Genomic DNA, 17,134 nt, shown 5'->3' on the forward strand with positions numbered 1-17,134 from the left:
TAAGGGTCCCTTCCAACTCAGGATATTCTATGATTCTATGATTCTATTCTCTGTTATCGCCAGTGATAGGACCTGTGGGAATGGTGTTAAGCTGAGGCAGGGGAAGTTTAGGCTGGACATCAGGAAGAGGTTCCTCACCGGAGTGTGATCCCACACTGGAACAAGCTTCCCATTGAAGTAGTCACTGCACCAGGCCTGTCTGAATTTAAGAAGCAATTGGACTGTGCACTTAGTCACATGGTCTAAAATTTTGGGCAGACCTGTTTGGTGCCAGGAGTTGGACTTGATGATCCTTATGGGTCCCTTCCAACTGGGGATATTCTATGATTCTATGATTCTAAGTACATTGTTGTCCAGCTTGTCACTTACACAGATTTTTAAGGAATTTCTGTTCTAATTAAGATTCACATTATATTAATAATTAGAGGCATTTAAACTTGAAAAGTTTATTTAGGAGAAACATTTAAAAGGGAATAACTACCTAATATACTGTCAGACATCGTATCTGTTCTCAAATATCCCTTTTACATAGGGTGATACAGGTGACAGAGGTGACACAGGATCTCCAGGTCCAAGGGTAAGTCTACTTCTCATTTCAGTTCTTTGTGCTCTTAAATCCAGTCTACACCATGAACTGAAATTGTAGCAGCAACTCCAGTTAATGTGGTAAAATTGGCAGCTTGACTCTGGTGGAGAGTGTGTTGCTAACCGGCCTTTAATATGAGTTACAGTCCTTACTACTGTTTGAAGCAGTGCGCTGTTCACAGTTCACGGGCAGGGTGTTACATGCCAGATAGTTCTGACATAGTTCACAGCCAATCCAAAACTAGTGTGCTGGAACTGCTTCAACGTTTAACCTTAGGGGTTTCATTTATTTCCTTTCCCACTGCAGCACAATTCACTTAGTGACCTGTATGTTAATATTTATTTTTTAATTGTTTTCTTTTAAAAATAATCTTTAGTTTAATGCTAACTTCTGTGGTTTGTAGTAATATGTTGTAAATACAGCAAAATTTCAGTGCAGAATAATCAAGTGAGAGCATGCATTTAAGTGTCTAGAGTACTCTTTGGCAGGTATCTCAAAAATATTATGGAAAATATATTACAGGGGCCACCTGGACAGAAGGGTGATCAAGGTGCAACAGAGATAATTGATTATAATGGCAATATTCATGAAGCTCTTCAGGTATGTGAACCTAACAATGCCAGAATGGCTTAGACTGATCTGGCAAAAAGCATTTTGACATCATTGTATTTCTTTTCTGTGTAAGCAATGAGAACAATTTCTTCCCCAAAGATTTGTTGAGTTTATTAATTAGGGATCTCCTTCTGTATTTGGAAACTGGAGTTGCTGTTTGGTGTAAGACAAACTGTTTCCGTGATACAATTTAGCTGAGTGAATTAGTTGCATTTCCCAAAAAGTGTATTGACATCATCTAATGAGGATAAAGCTGATTCATTGCTGGATATGGTGCTTAGTGCTGAATTCATGCAATAAACCACATACATAGCTTCAACAGAAGCATCTGCTTTTCAGTTCAAGTCGTGTAATATTGACATTTCTTTTTTTCTCTTTTTCCTTCTCCTTTTCATATAAAATGCAAACAGCAGAATATTTGTGATTTGGAAAGCATGTCACATGGCTCCATTAGCAAGCTGTGGATTTAATCAGCAACTTGAGTATGTTAAATAGAATAAGCACCAGTCTTCCCATTTGTGCATTTCTAGAAAACGTGTTTTGACTGGTGTGCACAAAAGTGTGGAGGATTAAAGTGGGGTTACAAAGAGAGTGAATGAGTGTTTGCATAAAAGCAAAGTATCAAGGTGACATATGTCATTGCAGTAAAGGTGATTTACATTGCAATATAGTCAGATGCAAATTCTTTGCAGTATAACTCCACCAAAATGAATGGGTTTGCTTATTTGCAATTGAAGACAGAATTTGGCTCATTGTGTATCTGATCATTTTCTCACTAAATCCTCTGAACTCTTTTTCTTGCATTTACTTGGTGGGAGTGGATAGATGTCTGGCCAGTCATTTGGTTTTCAAGACTCTTTTGAAAATTAAAAAAAAATCTCACTGCCTTTAGTAAAATCTAAAAACCTGTATGTTGTTGAGGCTAAGCCCACGCTTTCATTGAGTGGAGTCTATGGGGAAGTCAACACAGGCATGAGGCTCTGCATTATACCCATCTCATTTGGTTTACTCTTCAGGGAATTCAAACACACAACTCTCAGTCCTTTAAATCATTCTCTGAATTAGATCCCTGCAGTAGTTTGAAATTAATGTTGCATATTATCATGCAGATTTACCAGAGATGTTAGACCCCATATCTACTGTGTTCTGTCTTTATACCTTCACACTGGAATCAATGTTGCTCTCAAGTGCTGTGTAAGAGCATCTAAGAAAAGCTGCAGCACATAAAGAAGTCTTAATAAGAGACTAAAGCCTATTGCAGTGGTTGAAACAGATTAGGAGGCCCTTATCCTGTTGTAAATTATTTCAAATGTAATCACCTTCTGATCCAGGGCAACAAATGATTGATATTGATGGCAATGTCTGTGCAAGGATGATGTAAGTAAGATTACAGATGATCAGTTGACAATGTACTTGCCAAATCCACCTCAGTCCTTTCAGATGGCAAGCACCCATTCCTACATCTCCTGGTGCCAAATTCCTAAGGGCTCCGAGATTTGCAGCTTCTCCCATAGAAGGTAATGAGCACTTACAGTGCTCAGCAGTGAACTGTGACCTTGCACAGAATTTGTCCTGCTGATTTAAGAAGCTCACAAGAGATTGCAAGATCTGGGCTGTCTGCATTTTTCAGAGTTTAGCAATAAATCATCAAGCAGCCTAAAAGCTTCAGAGCAATTTAGTTACTCTGCCTTGTGCCTCCTGCTCTATTTCCTGTGTCAGTGCAGAATAAGATATCTGAGTCCATCAGCACTGAAAATCATGATCTTAAAATTATCTTCATAGTTTGAACAAGACCCCTGCTGAGTGCGTGTGGCTTTCACTTGGAGGACCAGTTACAAAATGTGTCTCAATTGAAATTGCTCTTTGGGTCTATTCTTCAGAATTTTCTAAGGCAAAAGGCAAGAGTTTAGCCTTTGTAGGAACTACAGTGTGCTGATGAAAATGAGCTTGTCTGTGTGAACATGCTAACATTAATTTGCAATGTTTATTTTAGGTTTTCATATGTACATAAACTGAATTTTTCACTGTTTTTAAATTTCTTCATATATTCCCATAAATATATTGAAATGCAAAAGATACTTTATTAAGGCCATCTGTTAAGAGATTTTTTTTCTTAGTGTTTAAAATTCTTTTGGAAAACTCTTTGTATGATTTTACTGTTTAGTCATCACTTATTTGATCTCCTGAATTTTACAGAAGTCTTCATGTAGGTAAAATCCTGATTCCCATAGAGTCCAAACAGTTAGTACAACATTGAAAGTTAAAAATAACATGACTTTTCTCTTATTTTCTGGAGACATAATGTCTCCTGAGATGCAGCATAGGTTTTGTAGAGATTATAATTGTAATAGGCTGAACAGTTTATATACTTGTCCAACTCTGGTAACGGTGTCTCTTGTTAATACATTTTACCGACAGAGGATTGCCACCCTCACTGTCACGGTAATTCCTATTGCATGACTTAATGTGTTGTACAATGTCTCCTTTATGTCATAGCATGTTCATAATTCTTCCAGTTCAGGACACGTCTTCATTAGATGTTGACCCAGCTCATCACAACATGAATTTATTTTCTTAGTTTTCCCCTGTCAGACAGTACATTGTTGAAAGCCCTTTAACAATGTACCCAGTTCTGCTCCTGATGAATTAATGGCAAAACTTCAGTTAATGTGAGAGACCAGGAAAATAATGAGCACAGTATTTCTGTAGATACACATCTAGGCAGATTAACTGCTTTGGACTTCTTGGTGTATGTTCTCTGTGTGTATGCACAGGGGTCCAGAAAAATCAAGAAGCAGGATTTGAGTGCCAAATGATTTTCTCTTATCCACCTTATTTTCAGGGTAGAAATAAAGATCTTTTAGATTGGATTGGGAACAAACTTTATGTGGGAACTTTCAGACCAGATGCAAATTATTTTATGAAAAATACCCATCTCAGGAAACTGTAAGTCAAGCTAAGTACAAAGCCCAAGTATGGGGAATTCTCTTGTCCCGTGTTATTGGAACTCAGAAATAAATATAATTTTTTCAGTACCTGTACCCTGAATCTGCAGAAGATTCCAGTTCCAGTGCTCTTACCCCAGTTTTCTATGGGAGGTTTAGCCATACTAGGCCAGAAGCAACTTCTGAAAATACTGACATCAAGAGATGCTTATATTTCAGGTTCAGCCTTCCCTTAAAGCTCCAAACTTGGTATAAGCAAATAATTTCCTTCTTTTTGTTTCAAGTTAATTATAAGATATCTGTTAGTCCTATTTTTTATTTTTTATTTTTATTTCCTAAGAAAAACACCCCAAAAAAAACAAACAAACAAAAAAAACCAACGTGCACCATCCAGATCATCCTGATATTGTATCCATGGCCTTAGACAGAAATGAAAGAAATGGTTGCAACTTACTCTACAGCAATTTCCTGAAGCACTGAGAATCCACCAAAACACTTAGCATCTCTTACCAGAATCCTCTTTACAATCAGTAGAAGAATTCTCCTGACTTTGGATTGTATTGTATTAGGGCATGAATGTTGATAAATGTGGCCGAGGTGAATTTTGATCTCCCTGCCACTGAGAGGAGCTTTGCCATTTCATCAGTGGGGGCAGCAGGACTTTATTATAAAATATGAAGTACACTGTTATTTTAATAGTTTTAAGTAGTACCCCCCTCCCCCCCCCCCCATTGAGAGTTGCCATAGATTAACAACTTGTTCATAACAAGTCTTGGTTCCCCTTGTGTGATCTAACCCACATTGTTAAGGTACCTATATAAACCTTCAGCCTGTGTTTACATGCCAAGCCTTTCAGCAATTTATTTGTAAGTTAACAGGCTTACATGTTTCTTTTTAGGGCCCACCAGGACCACCGGGACCCCAAGGGCTGCAAGGTCCAAAGGTGATATTCCTTATTTTACCCACTGTATTTTAAAAGTGGAGGTATTTTCTATTTCTCTCACTGATGTGTGCACACATGTACCTGGAGCTTTCCAGTATAGTATACTTACCTGTAATTTTTTAGAATATGGCAGGCTTCAAACTTTGCACCCTGGCAATTTGAAGTGTAGCTTTCCAGAGCAGGTGTTTTGATTTGTTGCCACACACAGATGCTCAGTTGAGAATCAGCAAAATTAATTGGTACTGAAACAGGGCAGAAGCATCTTTCCTCTGGATCTACACTGAGGCTGATCTGCAGGACTTCGGCTGCAGAGTACCCCGTGTATTTGCAAAAAGTAGCCACACAACCAGCCAGTCTCTCCTGTACACCGCTTCTACCTGGGTAGGAGTGAGGCAGGCAAAATGGTGTGCACAAGGAGCTGGTTGGCCACATTACAAGCACATGGAAATGCAGCTTTTATATTACAGGGGTGCCCACCCAAATAAACCTAATATTTTCTAATCTCAGTAAAAATTAAAACATGCATATGTGGGCAGGAGCCTGGCTGCAAATCCAAGCCTGCTAACCCCACCTGGCTGAGGCTGTGCATAGTACCAGAACTGTTAGTGAGCAGCCCACACAGAGACAATGAATACCATATGCTGCACTGTCCTATAAAATTTAATAAATTTGCCTACACTTAATAAAGAAAAAAAGAAAAACAACACCACAAAAGTGTTGCAAACAGTGCAACCCTTATATTGGTTTTACATTAGTTGGGATAATTCTCCTATTTCTTACATTATGAATTTATCATTTCTTCTGTCAGTGGCTCTAAGCTCTTGCAATAGCAGATAACGTTTCTTCAACAATACCATTCATTTGATTTTTACACTTTATCCATGGTATCATGTAGAAATACATCACATTATACATGTTAATTGTTCTGAGAAATCATAAGAAACCAGATCCTTTCTTCTACATGAAAACTGGTAATGGAATACACAGTTAAGCATGCAGGAATGGATTTCTACATTAGGCTGTACACAGCACAATGCATTTCTGCAGCCTAGGGTGTGCTGTAAAACATAGAGGAGTTGAACTGGGGCATATGCTGTCTTCCTTCATCTGGATGATCATTCCCATTCAAAATTAACGACATAAAGCAGAATTCAAACTTACAGGAGTTTGTTTCCAATATTATAATCTATTCCCATCAATATAAGTTGCTCCCTTGGAGGACGCTATTCAGGGACCAGTGCAAAGGGCAATGTTGTGAATGTGAACTCCTTCCCTGGGTGATTTATATTAGCCAGGGAAAGACCACATTAAGTATCTTCCAGCCCTACATATATCAAGGACCATGATTCCAGATTTATTTCAGTAACTGACAAAGTTCCCACTGTATTGAGTTTTCTTCAGCAGCCTCCTGGGGTTTCTTCTTTTTTCTTTCTGTCTTGCTTATATTTCTTTATACAACCCAAAGTTTATGTACTGGCCTAATCATCAGGGCTATTTATTCAATGTCACATACAGGTGTTCTCTGGTTTTGTTATTGTTAATTATGACTATTTATTGATTTCAGACATTATTGATTAATTTAGCTAATTTAGCACTGTCGTTTCCATAAATTTCTGGAACAATCAGGGAATAATATTTCAATTCCATTTTACCTTTTTCAGGGTGAACCAGGATCCCCAGGAGTTCCAGGAGTTGATGGGGAGCAGGTAAACCACCTAGAGTGGTTCATGTGAGCAACCATGGCATATTTCAGGGGATTATTTCTTTGATCCCAAGCTGTAGCTTAGATTACATAATCTTATGATCGTTATCATGTTATTGCATAACCTGTGGTTGCATAATGGTTGTGTTGCTGCATATTAATAACAAAGTCCAACTCACAAAATGATTTATCCTGCTTGTTAGGATCAAAACTAGTATTCTGTCAATGTATCTGTTTTTACAAATAGCTTGCTGAATAAATATGCATTATAGGGTCCTAAAGGATCAAAAGGAGATATGGGTGAACCTGGAATGCCTGGAGAAAAGGGAGGAATTGGACTTCCTGGCTTGCCAGTGAGTATGAATAATAATAATAATAATAATAATAGTTTTGGCTAAAATACTTGTATTTTGAATCTCTTCCACTATCATGAATTTAAAAGTGCTGATAAATTGCAAATTAGGAGAGAAGGCACAGGGAAGAAAAATTCTGAGATTGTTCTGCATCTATCCTAGGAGGAGGTGTAACATTTTCAGAAATTCTCGTTCTATTTATGGTCAAACAAAATACTTCTCTGTAAAGACAGAAATTATTTGGCATGCTGATCAGATTTGCATCTCTCTTTTAATAGTTGTAATATATAAGACAACTTGGACAAATGTAGATCTTGTAAAGTTCAGGAGAAAGGAACTGTTTTGAACACTTGTCAGGATGAATTCCAGATGAATTGTCAGGAATTTTAAATTGAGGAGAGAGAGAAAATACATAAATATTCATTAGCTGTATTATTCGTCTATGTATATATATACAAATGAAATTTCTCTTTAAAAATAAAAACAGTTCCAAAAACATAGCCATAGTACAATATATCATGAAATGAGTGCAACTGAAGGACTTCTCAAAAATACCTTGCCACAACTGATAGCTGCTAATATAAAAGCATACCTTTACATTTGTTAACAGTTATTCCTGGTGACATCAAAATTGAAACAACACCAACAACACAACTATACGTGTGTTGTATTATTATTTCCATAAAATTAAGATTTTATTAAACAAATTTTAATTTCTATATTGGTTACTAATAAGATTAAAACTGTTTATAAATGCTTTTTTTTAATGGTTTTGTAGGGAGCCAATGGTATGAAAGGTGAAAAAGGAGATGCTGGTTTGCCTGGTGCCCAAGGCCCTTCAGTAAGTCTCAATGTATTGTTGCAGTGGACATAGTAGTCCAGAAATGGTTCTCTAGCCTTTAAATCTGAAGAATGTTTCATATTCAAGGATAATCTTTCCTGATATTCTTGACCGTTCCTGTGCTTGAAATTTCACAATATTTCTGTGCATTATGTAATTAGAGTCCCTGCTCTTTTCAAAATAAAAGGACTTCTGGTCATAGAGCTAAATAGAAAGAAATGCCACAGATTTAGTTCTTTTCAGTTCTATTCCGTCATCATAAACAACAGTCCTGCTCAGTTCAGTGAAAGCCTTCTGGTTTTGTAATCAAAGATAAATGCTTTGCAAGATAAGAAAAAGAAATAAATCTAACAAAAAAACAAATCTGTCTCAACACCTTGTATTCCATGGACCTAAGAAAGTCCAGTGAGAACTAGACTAGACTGGCTTCAGTGATGTCAGGAGAAATGTGACATGCAACCCAAGATAAAAAATTTCTTGATATCACTGGCCACAGTATCAATTCATTAGAAGGGGAAGTTCTGATCTTGCCTAATTTTCTGCATACTTCCTGCATAATTTTCTGTATAATTTTAATGGAATTAATACACCTGTGAAAATGTGCTGTTATTCTGTGCTTGTCCACTTGTGAGTAACATTACTCACATATGTAAGTTTTCCAGGACCAGCTATCTTCTTGATTTTCAAATCATTGTAAAGGCATTTAAAACAAACAACAAACAGATTAGAACAATGCACTTTGATATGAATGAGTAATATTATCAGAGCACAGTAAGTTAACTACCTTGTCTCTGGTGACATGCACTGAGTATTTGGAAACATAGCTCTGAGGAGGTTACCCTCTGTCATCACAGGACACTGGGAACCCTGTACCTCTTCAGTGTCTGAGTCTCCTTCTCTGAAATGAAAAATAATCTGTTACAAATTAATTTGCTAACTCATTCACCTGGTTCTGCTTGATTTCTCTCAAAAGATGGCCTTCCATTTTCAGGAAACTTCACAGACAGTAGAATCTCTCTGTCTTACATTTGAAATCTTCTTTTGTCGTAACTGTTATCACAAGCAGTCTGTGGAGCAGAGGGGCTTAGCATCAGACTGGAGACCTGTTTTAGCATCCCTGCTCCCACCTTGCAGGTTACAATAACAGCCCTTCTTGGTTAAACCCAGGGAGAGAGATGATACTGAACTGTAAACGTCATCATGAAATCCTCTGCCATGGATTTGTTAGGAATACAGAAAAACAGCACAAAATATGCATGCACTAAATGCTGAGCAACCTGATTACCTCTTTTAATGACTTCAGGGAATTTTTGGAACAAGTGGGCTAAGTGGAATAAAAGGAGACACAAAGGGCAGTCTTGAAAATGTGCCAAACCCTAGCTTGAATGGTTTAGTAGCTTTTTTCCATTCATCATTATCTGAGAAGAATAAACTCACACATCATCTTCTTCCACTCCCATAGATTATGTAGTATAGAGACAGCTAAGGAGCACATATCATAAAATATAAAAAGTTCGAGTATGTCTGCTCAGTACCGCTTTAGAGATGGTTTTTCCCCATGGTGTTCTGAAGTATATCTTAAAGCCTAGGAGCATGAACCAGGAGACAGGTGTCTTGCCATATGGCACAGGAAGTTCTATACTTCAGGTACCCTGTCTTTCAAATCAAAATAATTCCCATTCCTAAAACCCTTTCTAGATATGCTATCATGCACTGTTGCATTGCTGTGTTTCTAAGTGCTTGCCAACAGAAGAAGGATCAGTCTGAGTTTTGATATTTGTGGGGGAGTTCTTTACTGTGCGTGATTTAATATCATTGTTTATCTGTAGATCATAGGACCACCTGGACCACCAGGGCCACATGGTCCTCCAGGCCCCATGGTAAGTCTGGGAGGAAGAAAGGGGCTGGGAAGGGTTTAAACCCTCTTCTCATTTTAATGCCTACTTAACTGAAGTGCTTTGAGAGTATACGACCATTAGAGAGGGACCTAATTTAGGACCTTTTCTACATGTCTTAAAGTTCCTATGAAGTGGAGAAACAAATTGCACCTGCCTATGCTGGTGTAAACATGCTAGTGGTCTGGTTTATTCTCTAAATCAGGTGTTTACAGTTGCTTTATTGGCAGCTGCATTTCATTTGCAAGGACAAAAATACAGATGCAATTTGCACCCATATAGAGAAGGAAACTCTTTTAAAAACTTGTGGCGTCTTTTTGTAATTGAACATGTTTTCTTTATTTTCAGGGACCTCATGGTCTGCCTGGCCCAAAGGTAAATTAATGGCTGTCTTGAATAGACGTGCTCTTGATGTCTGTGAAGTGCTGTGCTTTGTTCTTTAATGCATGCAGCAATGTTTTGTCTGATGTCTCATTTAATAAATGTTTCTGATATTCTTAAACCTTAAAGCAGAGTTTAATATTGACAGATAGCTTAAAAGATTTTAAATTTTCTGTGACTTCTTCTTGTTAGTATTTCTTCTGAACATTGGCTGAAATCTGATTCTCTTATGTGTAACTGTGGTGCAGCACTAAAGTATTTAGTGTCCCATTTGTGGGCAAGTTACCATTCCAATTGCAATTGGAGTTACTTTTGAATGTGAAGTGTGATATTCACTCAGGAAATGAAGTCAGATAAACCTTTCTTCCTTTATGATCTCTTGCCTATTCTTCTTCTTCCAGTATGAAAACTTTCTTTCATGCCATATACTTTTCTGACCAGTTCCTTCACACATTACACAAGTTCCCTGCCACAATCTTATATGTGTATCTTCTTGTTTTCCAACCTAGAATCCCTGATTGGGCAGGTTTTCAACAATATTTGAATGTTTTATACAGCATACAATGAAGATACAATGTAAGATACATTGAAGATACAATGAAGATACATTGTAAGGACTCTATCAGCATTCATTAGAGCTAGTGTTGCTATCGAGCATGATCATTTTAATCATTATGGCTCCCTAATCGCATGCACCTTCCCCTCAAAAAATAAGAAGAGGATGTATTTTTCATTTAGTTTTTCGTGTGTTCTTTTTTAAGGTGTGAGACAGAAAATCTTCACAGGTTTGACTCATTATGAGACTATTTGTATGACCTTGGTGCAAGAAGCTGTAGTCATAAATCATTTTTTGAAGTCAGACCTGTTCCACCAGACCTGCCTTACCTCAGGCTTTTGGCCTGACACCCAGGTTTTTCTGAGATTTCTCAGGTCTGTTTCCAAACTCTCAGCATTTTCGGTGCTACTGCTCTGAAAGTCACATTGAGTCAAATTGAAGAAGAATGAAGAAACTACTACTTAGGGTGTAAAGGCAGCAGATATTTGGAGTTACTTGAGGCAGCAGACTAGATTCTATTCTGAATTTTATTTTAAATGAACATGATATAATGTAACATAATACATCAAAGGGAAGCCAAAGTACAAGTCCATGGGGAGCAGCCTGTATGAAAAATGCACATATTTCTGTTTCCCAAAAGAGGCAGGTATGGTCAATACCCTTTTTCACTGGGCAGCTCTCATGCTGGCCTAGTTTTTTGTGATGTGAAAATGATTTATTAGTAATCACATGTCCACCATTATCCTCTTACTAATGCTTAATGTAATAGCCTATGCATAATTTAACAATCATAACAAGACAAGCAACATTTCTTATGTTGGTTAAACCTCTCTATATGAACACAGAAATGATAGACCTCGAAAACAGCATCATGTTGTATAATGTATACTACTGCTTTTAATTTGTTTCTGTTTAATTATATATGCTTAAAGGTTTAAAATATCTTTATATGAGATTTTGCTGCAAATTCCAGTTTTCCACAAGGAATAATATAGCTTCCTTACAAAACATACTTTTCAGGAGATCCCACTGTAAAGCCTTATGTTTTGAGGCTTGTCTTTTAGAAAGTTTTCTTTCAGTTTGAATTACCTGTTTGGGGTAGATTGTAGAATTTGAGGAAATTCCACAAAATCCTGAAACTCACACTTAATTCAAATTACTTGAAGATAGTGATAATTATTAGGAAAAGAATCAAAAGATTCTGTTACTCATAAGTTTCTGGTAGATTTTTTCACAGAGACTTGAAATCTCCTGCAGATACCTCCCAGGTATCTTTGCACAAGACTGTAGTTGTATGTAGTTTGCCAGCAGGCCAAGAAGGTTGAATTTTTGTCCTTGTTTTAAACTGGAATTTGTGGCTCTTTCTGAGACTGGCTTCTTCTATCCTGCTTAAACACCCGTTATAGCACCAAAAATTGGCATTTATACTTTTACGTCTAGGGTGAACCAGGGTTAAATGGTCTTAAAGGATTGAAGGGTGAACCAGGTCAAAAAGGTGACAGAGGGCCCCTTGGTCTTCCAGTAAGTAAAAAACCCCAAACCTATTCAATCGCAGTACAAGTCACAAACTTCTCTTTCTATTTTCGATGAACAACTCTGGTTTACTCAAGAGCATACATACCATGATAGAGCAGAGTATCAGTCTTGTTTTGTTCCACTCAGAATCTGTGCAATTGTCTGAAGTAATGTCCTGTAACACCCAGTGCTGTCAGGTTTATTTTGTTATGTGTCAGTTGAAAGTGTTCTGTGTCATAAGGATGCCATCAACCCCATTGCATTAATCATTTTGTTTTTTAAGTGTTGTATGGTGTTTGCGTTGAATAGGGAATCTTCCCGTCTTCCCCACATCTTCAGTTGTTATTCCTCTGCACTTCTGCAGGAAAAAAATGGAGAAGTCTAACTGAGCAAAGTTAAAAATTGGCTTAGGGAGTTATTTATTTTTTTTTTCCCTTAATTCATTAGGGGTGCTGGATTCTTCCTTTTGCCTTGTTCTTGGAAGTGAAGGTCCTAAAAAATAACTTTTTTTTTTTTTTTTTTTTTATGGAAATGTTATGGTTCTTAAAATTTACGTTGACAAAAAGAGAAAATACTTTTGTGCTTACTTTGTGTATTTGAAAGCACTCAAAAACAAAACAAAAAACATTTTTTCCTCATGGAAAGTGCTCATTTCTAATTTTTTAAACATGAAGATTGCTCTATGTGATCACAATGCTAGCCGTAAAACTGTAAAACGGAAGAGATTTAGGTGACCCAAAGAGACCAAAACCCCTCTGATTAATATTTTCAAGAATTATGTACAGGGCCTCTGGACGAGGTGAAAATTCTCACTGATTTTGACAAAACTGACTATTTTTCATGTTGTCAGTCCCAGCTATTGAAAGAGGGAACTTTGGAGATCTGATCAAAGAAAATTTGAAAGGTCTGATCCCTTGAAAATTGCTAAGACAAGTGTTTGGGCTCTTCCAGAAGTGTTTGTTTTAACCCAGAGCAAAATGTTCCTTTACTTTTTCTACTTATACAGACCTTATCATACTCCTCCTCCTTACTTTTCCTAAATGTCATTTTATAGAGCAAAGTTAAAGAGTTTGATTTTTCTAAAAGTGGCTCATCTTCACCATTAGTGAATTATGTCTCTCTCTTTTATTTTATTTATTTTATTTTTGGGAGGGGCAGCTTTATTCCCTATGCCTCAGCTATCCAAATAGTTTTGCCCCCCTTAGTCCCAGCACTGTTGCCCTCACTGCTGGGACAGCCGAGCAGATTCTTCATAGCTGTTATTCGCATAAAATCCACAAGAGGTCCTCCCGTCCCCAAGGATGCTGAGGTCAGTAGCCCTCAGAGCCGGCTGCTACCCACTCGCCAGCCCTAGGCTGAGCTCTGAGCTGGAAGAGCATTGGGAAAACAGGGAACCTGCTTGTCTCCCGGGCTCCTGGAAATGAATGAGGCCATTGTAGTCAGGGTCCAGACTCTGTTAGCTGCATAATGCACTGTTCTTGCACTTAAATACTTCCTATCACTGTTAACATCCATTTTTCTTTGTGTAGTAGAGTATGCAGTATTGTCATTATTTACAAATTGGAAAGTAAGCAAGTAAATTACAAAGTAAGTATTTGTGTGTTAAGTCTCAAAAACACCCTAACATCTGGTGTTTGTAGCATTTGTGTAGCCTCACGCTTATTCTGGTCAATTGTACCACGATGGGAAGGCAAGGGCAGGTCAGTGATGTTGCACTGATGTCAGAACAGATTCAGGCTCTCGATGTTTTATGTGAATTTTTAACTAACATGCTGTAGTAACATGATACCCATTCCAGAACCCTATCACAACTTGTACTGTGCGTTTAAATTATGTTTATTCATCAGCACCACTTACTAATCTCACATTCTTGTCATCCGTGTTATATCCATCATCCATGCTTCCACTTAACCACACAGGGAGCATCTGGCTTAGACGGAAAGCCAGGACCCCGGGTGAGTCCCTTGTCTTTCTGTGACACTCTTCGTTACCGAGTCCTTGTGCTTTCCAGCTGGCCACACTCTCTCAAGGCATGGAGGAATGAAGAACAAACATCACAGGCATTTTCCATGCCGGATCAGAGGGGGCTGTGAGCAGACTCTTGGGACAATGTGTGGGGGAAGGAGAATGCAGGTATCTGTAGAAAGAGCTCTGAATCTTACAAAGGCAGTTTGGTTTTCGTTTTTGTTTGGAGAACTGGTGCAAAGCCTGTGCTGGTTGGGGTGCTTATTTTCCTGAGTAGGGTCAGGGATTTGTTTTACATAGGAAAACAAATTTGTTTTATGCTAATATGGAATGAGCAAAATGGATACGGATGTGCTGGGGTCCCACCACAGGCATTCTTATATTTAAAATAAAAGTTAAATTATTTGTTTCTTATCATGATAAAGAAGTGGATAAAGTGAAAGAAGGATAGAGTTATGTATCTGAAGGTTTCTGTAAATCTGCCATTGATCACTGCAATGAGTGTATCCACCTTGTAGGTGGACATTTCAATTTACAAAATCAGTTCTTAATAATAAATATTGTTTGAACTTTCAAATTCTACTGGCCAAATTTCTTTCAATAAATTTAAACTCTTTGTATGACTTCCATGAATAAAGTCAAATCCAACTAGAAAATAGATGGATTACCATCTAACATAAGAGTTTACAAGGTAGCGTTTTGAAAGCCAAATGGATTTGTTTGCCCAGGCCCCAGCACAATTCAGTCTGCATTTTTGACTGGTGAAGGCTGGTTCCATGTTAGTTCTTGGCTAGAAGACAGCTATTAAAACTAAAGACTTGCGAGAACAGGACCTCTCTCTTACCTCTTGGTTTCCTTTCACAGGGTGTAGATGGCCCAGTTGGTCCCCATGGCCCTGCAGGTCCTAAAGGAGATAGAGTAAGTATAATCTCTGTGGGCTTTTATTTATGAAGAATATGCCACAATAGTAAAATATCATATGGCTACTTACAGTGTGCCTAGATGTTACTAAACAGAACACTATTTCATCATAGGAAGATCAACCCAGAACTGTATATGCATTCAAGTTACATGCATTTATCCATGTAAGCATTGATTTTACAATTCATTAACTGATCTGTGATATATATACAGAATGATTAAAACCAAAACCAAAAAACAAACAAACAAACAGAAAAAAACACAGTATTCCTGAGGAATTTGCACTTAAATTTTCTATCTTGAAAACAATGTTTAGCCTCTATAAACTTTTTTTTTTTAATTTTTTTTTTTTTTTTTTTTTTTTAAGCATGGAATTTAGGAACCCTCTTCTATTTAATTTGAAATATTCACAGTAAATTTTCTCCAATTGAAATAATAGGATAGAGTCCTTAATCTTCAACTATGAGGCTGTCATCTTTAACAATACTGCCATGAACTTGTACATCAAAAAAAGATGATACCTTATGCTAACTAAAACTTCCAAGGATTTCCCAGCCCAGACTCATGTCTCTTTGAATTTCTCAGTTTAACAAAACAGCTGTGCTAAAACAACTTTAGACTTGATGAACTGGGGACACAGCCATATTGCTCAGGTCCAGTTAACGTTAGCAGCAGTAAAATAAAGATATACATGATGTGAACATTCATTTCTATAGAGCTGCTTGTTCATGGTTAGAGCAGGCTAGTTCATGGTTAGTCTAAAGGACTGGGGCTTTATGTTATTTTATTTCATTTTATTTTATTTTATTATTTATTTCTTTCCTAGGGCATTACAGATTCAAGTTTTTCTTTTGTTCAGCTAGGATATATTTTTTTTCTATCAACTCTGTGTGGAAAGGTGGCTGAACACCATATTCAGTGTTTCAGAAAACACTTGAGATGAAATACACATATAGAAATGTGTATATAGAAATACTGTGCATTTTGTTCTTGCATTATGAGGTTTTATTGTGAAGGATGTTCCTGTTTCTGGTTGAAATTCCTTTCAAAAACAATGCACTATGATATGTGCTATTCTTCTAATGTATTGAGAATAACTATAATTGTTCTTCCTTATAAAGTATCCAAGGTCATAATAATTCATACTGCTGGATCTAGAATCAGCCTTATCATAGCTGCTGAAAAGTTGTATTTAGAAAGGAGCTCGGAGCTGCTGAGATGTAAATCAGTTCAGTAATTCCATACACACCAAGGGACAGATTTACAAAAACACAGAAACTACGGTGTGGAAGAAATTCCTGAGCACCCACCATTTTCTACGCAGCTGAATGAATGGGAGGAAATTCACAAGAAAGATGGAAGAATTTTTTTCTGAGCAGCCAACTACCAAGATTAGTGCTGTAATTGTTTATTTAATAATTTAATACTGTTTGGGAAGAGGAGTTTTTCACAGAATAGTTATCTAACTATTGCCTGGTGTTGGTATATGTCTTGTTATCTAACTAACAAATCATATATTTTTAATAGAGTCAACAGTTGCATTTGCAACTGTTGAGCTTGTTTATTGTGAAAGCAGAGGGAGAATGTTTTTGCCTGTAGATTTCAGACTTTAACTTTTCATTAAAGGTTGTGCACAATGCCACCACTCTGTCGCTGGACTGGATCGTATTTTGTCCATGCTGATAAGAAAAACCTTGGACCAATATTAACCTAGAATGGCACTAATGAATCCAAAGCTGAAATATAACCACACTATATCCAAAATATAACCACATTTTTAAGGCCACATTAGTTAAAATTTGGAAATACAATCTCACTTTAAGAGAATACTTGTAAAATGCTGGTCACTGTACATTTATGTCTCTTTAAAAGTTGAGGAAAAGAAAGTACAATTAAACTACAGCCTAATGATTTCTTCA

General features: G+C 37.1%; 1 protein-coding gene across 1 annotated transcript in view; it reads left to right on the forward strand.

Annotated features, from left to right (window-relative positions):
* COL25A1 (collagen type XXV alpha 1 chain) overlaps positions 1–17,134 on the forward strand; it is a 314,583-nt gene that overhangs the window by 283,047 nt on the left and 14,402 nt on the right. The window contains exons 19-28 of the mRNA XM_035324280.1: positions 533–577; positions 1,109–1,186; positions 3,617–3,640; positions 5,042–5,086; positions 6,748–6,792; positions 7,061–7,141; positions 7,920–7,982; positions 9,812–9,862; positions 10,226–10,252; positions 15,159–15,212. Of these exons, the coding sequence (XP_035180171.1) occupies positions 533–577; positions 1,109–1,186; positions 3,617–3,640; positions 5,042–5,086; positions 6,748–6,792; positions 7,061–7,141; positions 7,920–7,982; positions 9,812–9,862; positions 10,226–10,252; positions 15,159–15,212 (513 nt within the window). The remainder of the gene's footprint in view (positions 1–532; positions 578–1,108; positions 1,187–3,616; positions 3,641–5,041; positions 5,087–6,747; positions 6,793–7,060; positions 7,142–7,919; positions 7,983–9,811; positions 9,863–10,225; positions 10,253–15,158; positions 15,213–17,134) is intronic.

The sequence above is a fragment of the Oxyura jamaicensis genome, chromosome 4, assembly GCF_011077185.1.
Source record: "Oxyura jamaicensis isolate SHBP4307 breed ruddy duck chromosome 4, BPBGC_Ojam_1.0, whole genome shotgun sequence".
In the NCBI taxonomy this organism is placed as follows: Eukaryota; Metazoa; Chordata; class Aves; order Anseriformes; family Anatidae; genus Oxyura; species Oxyura jamaicensis.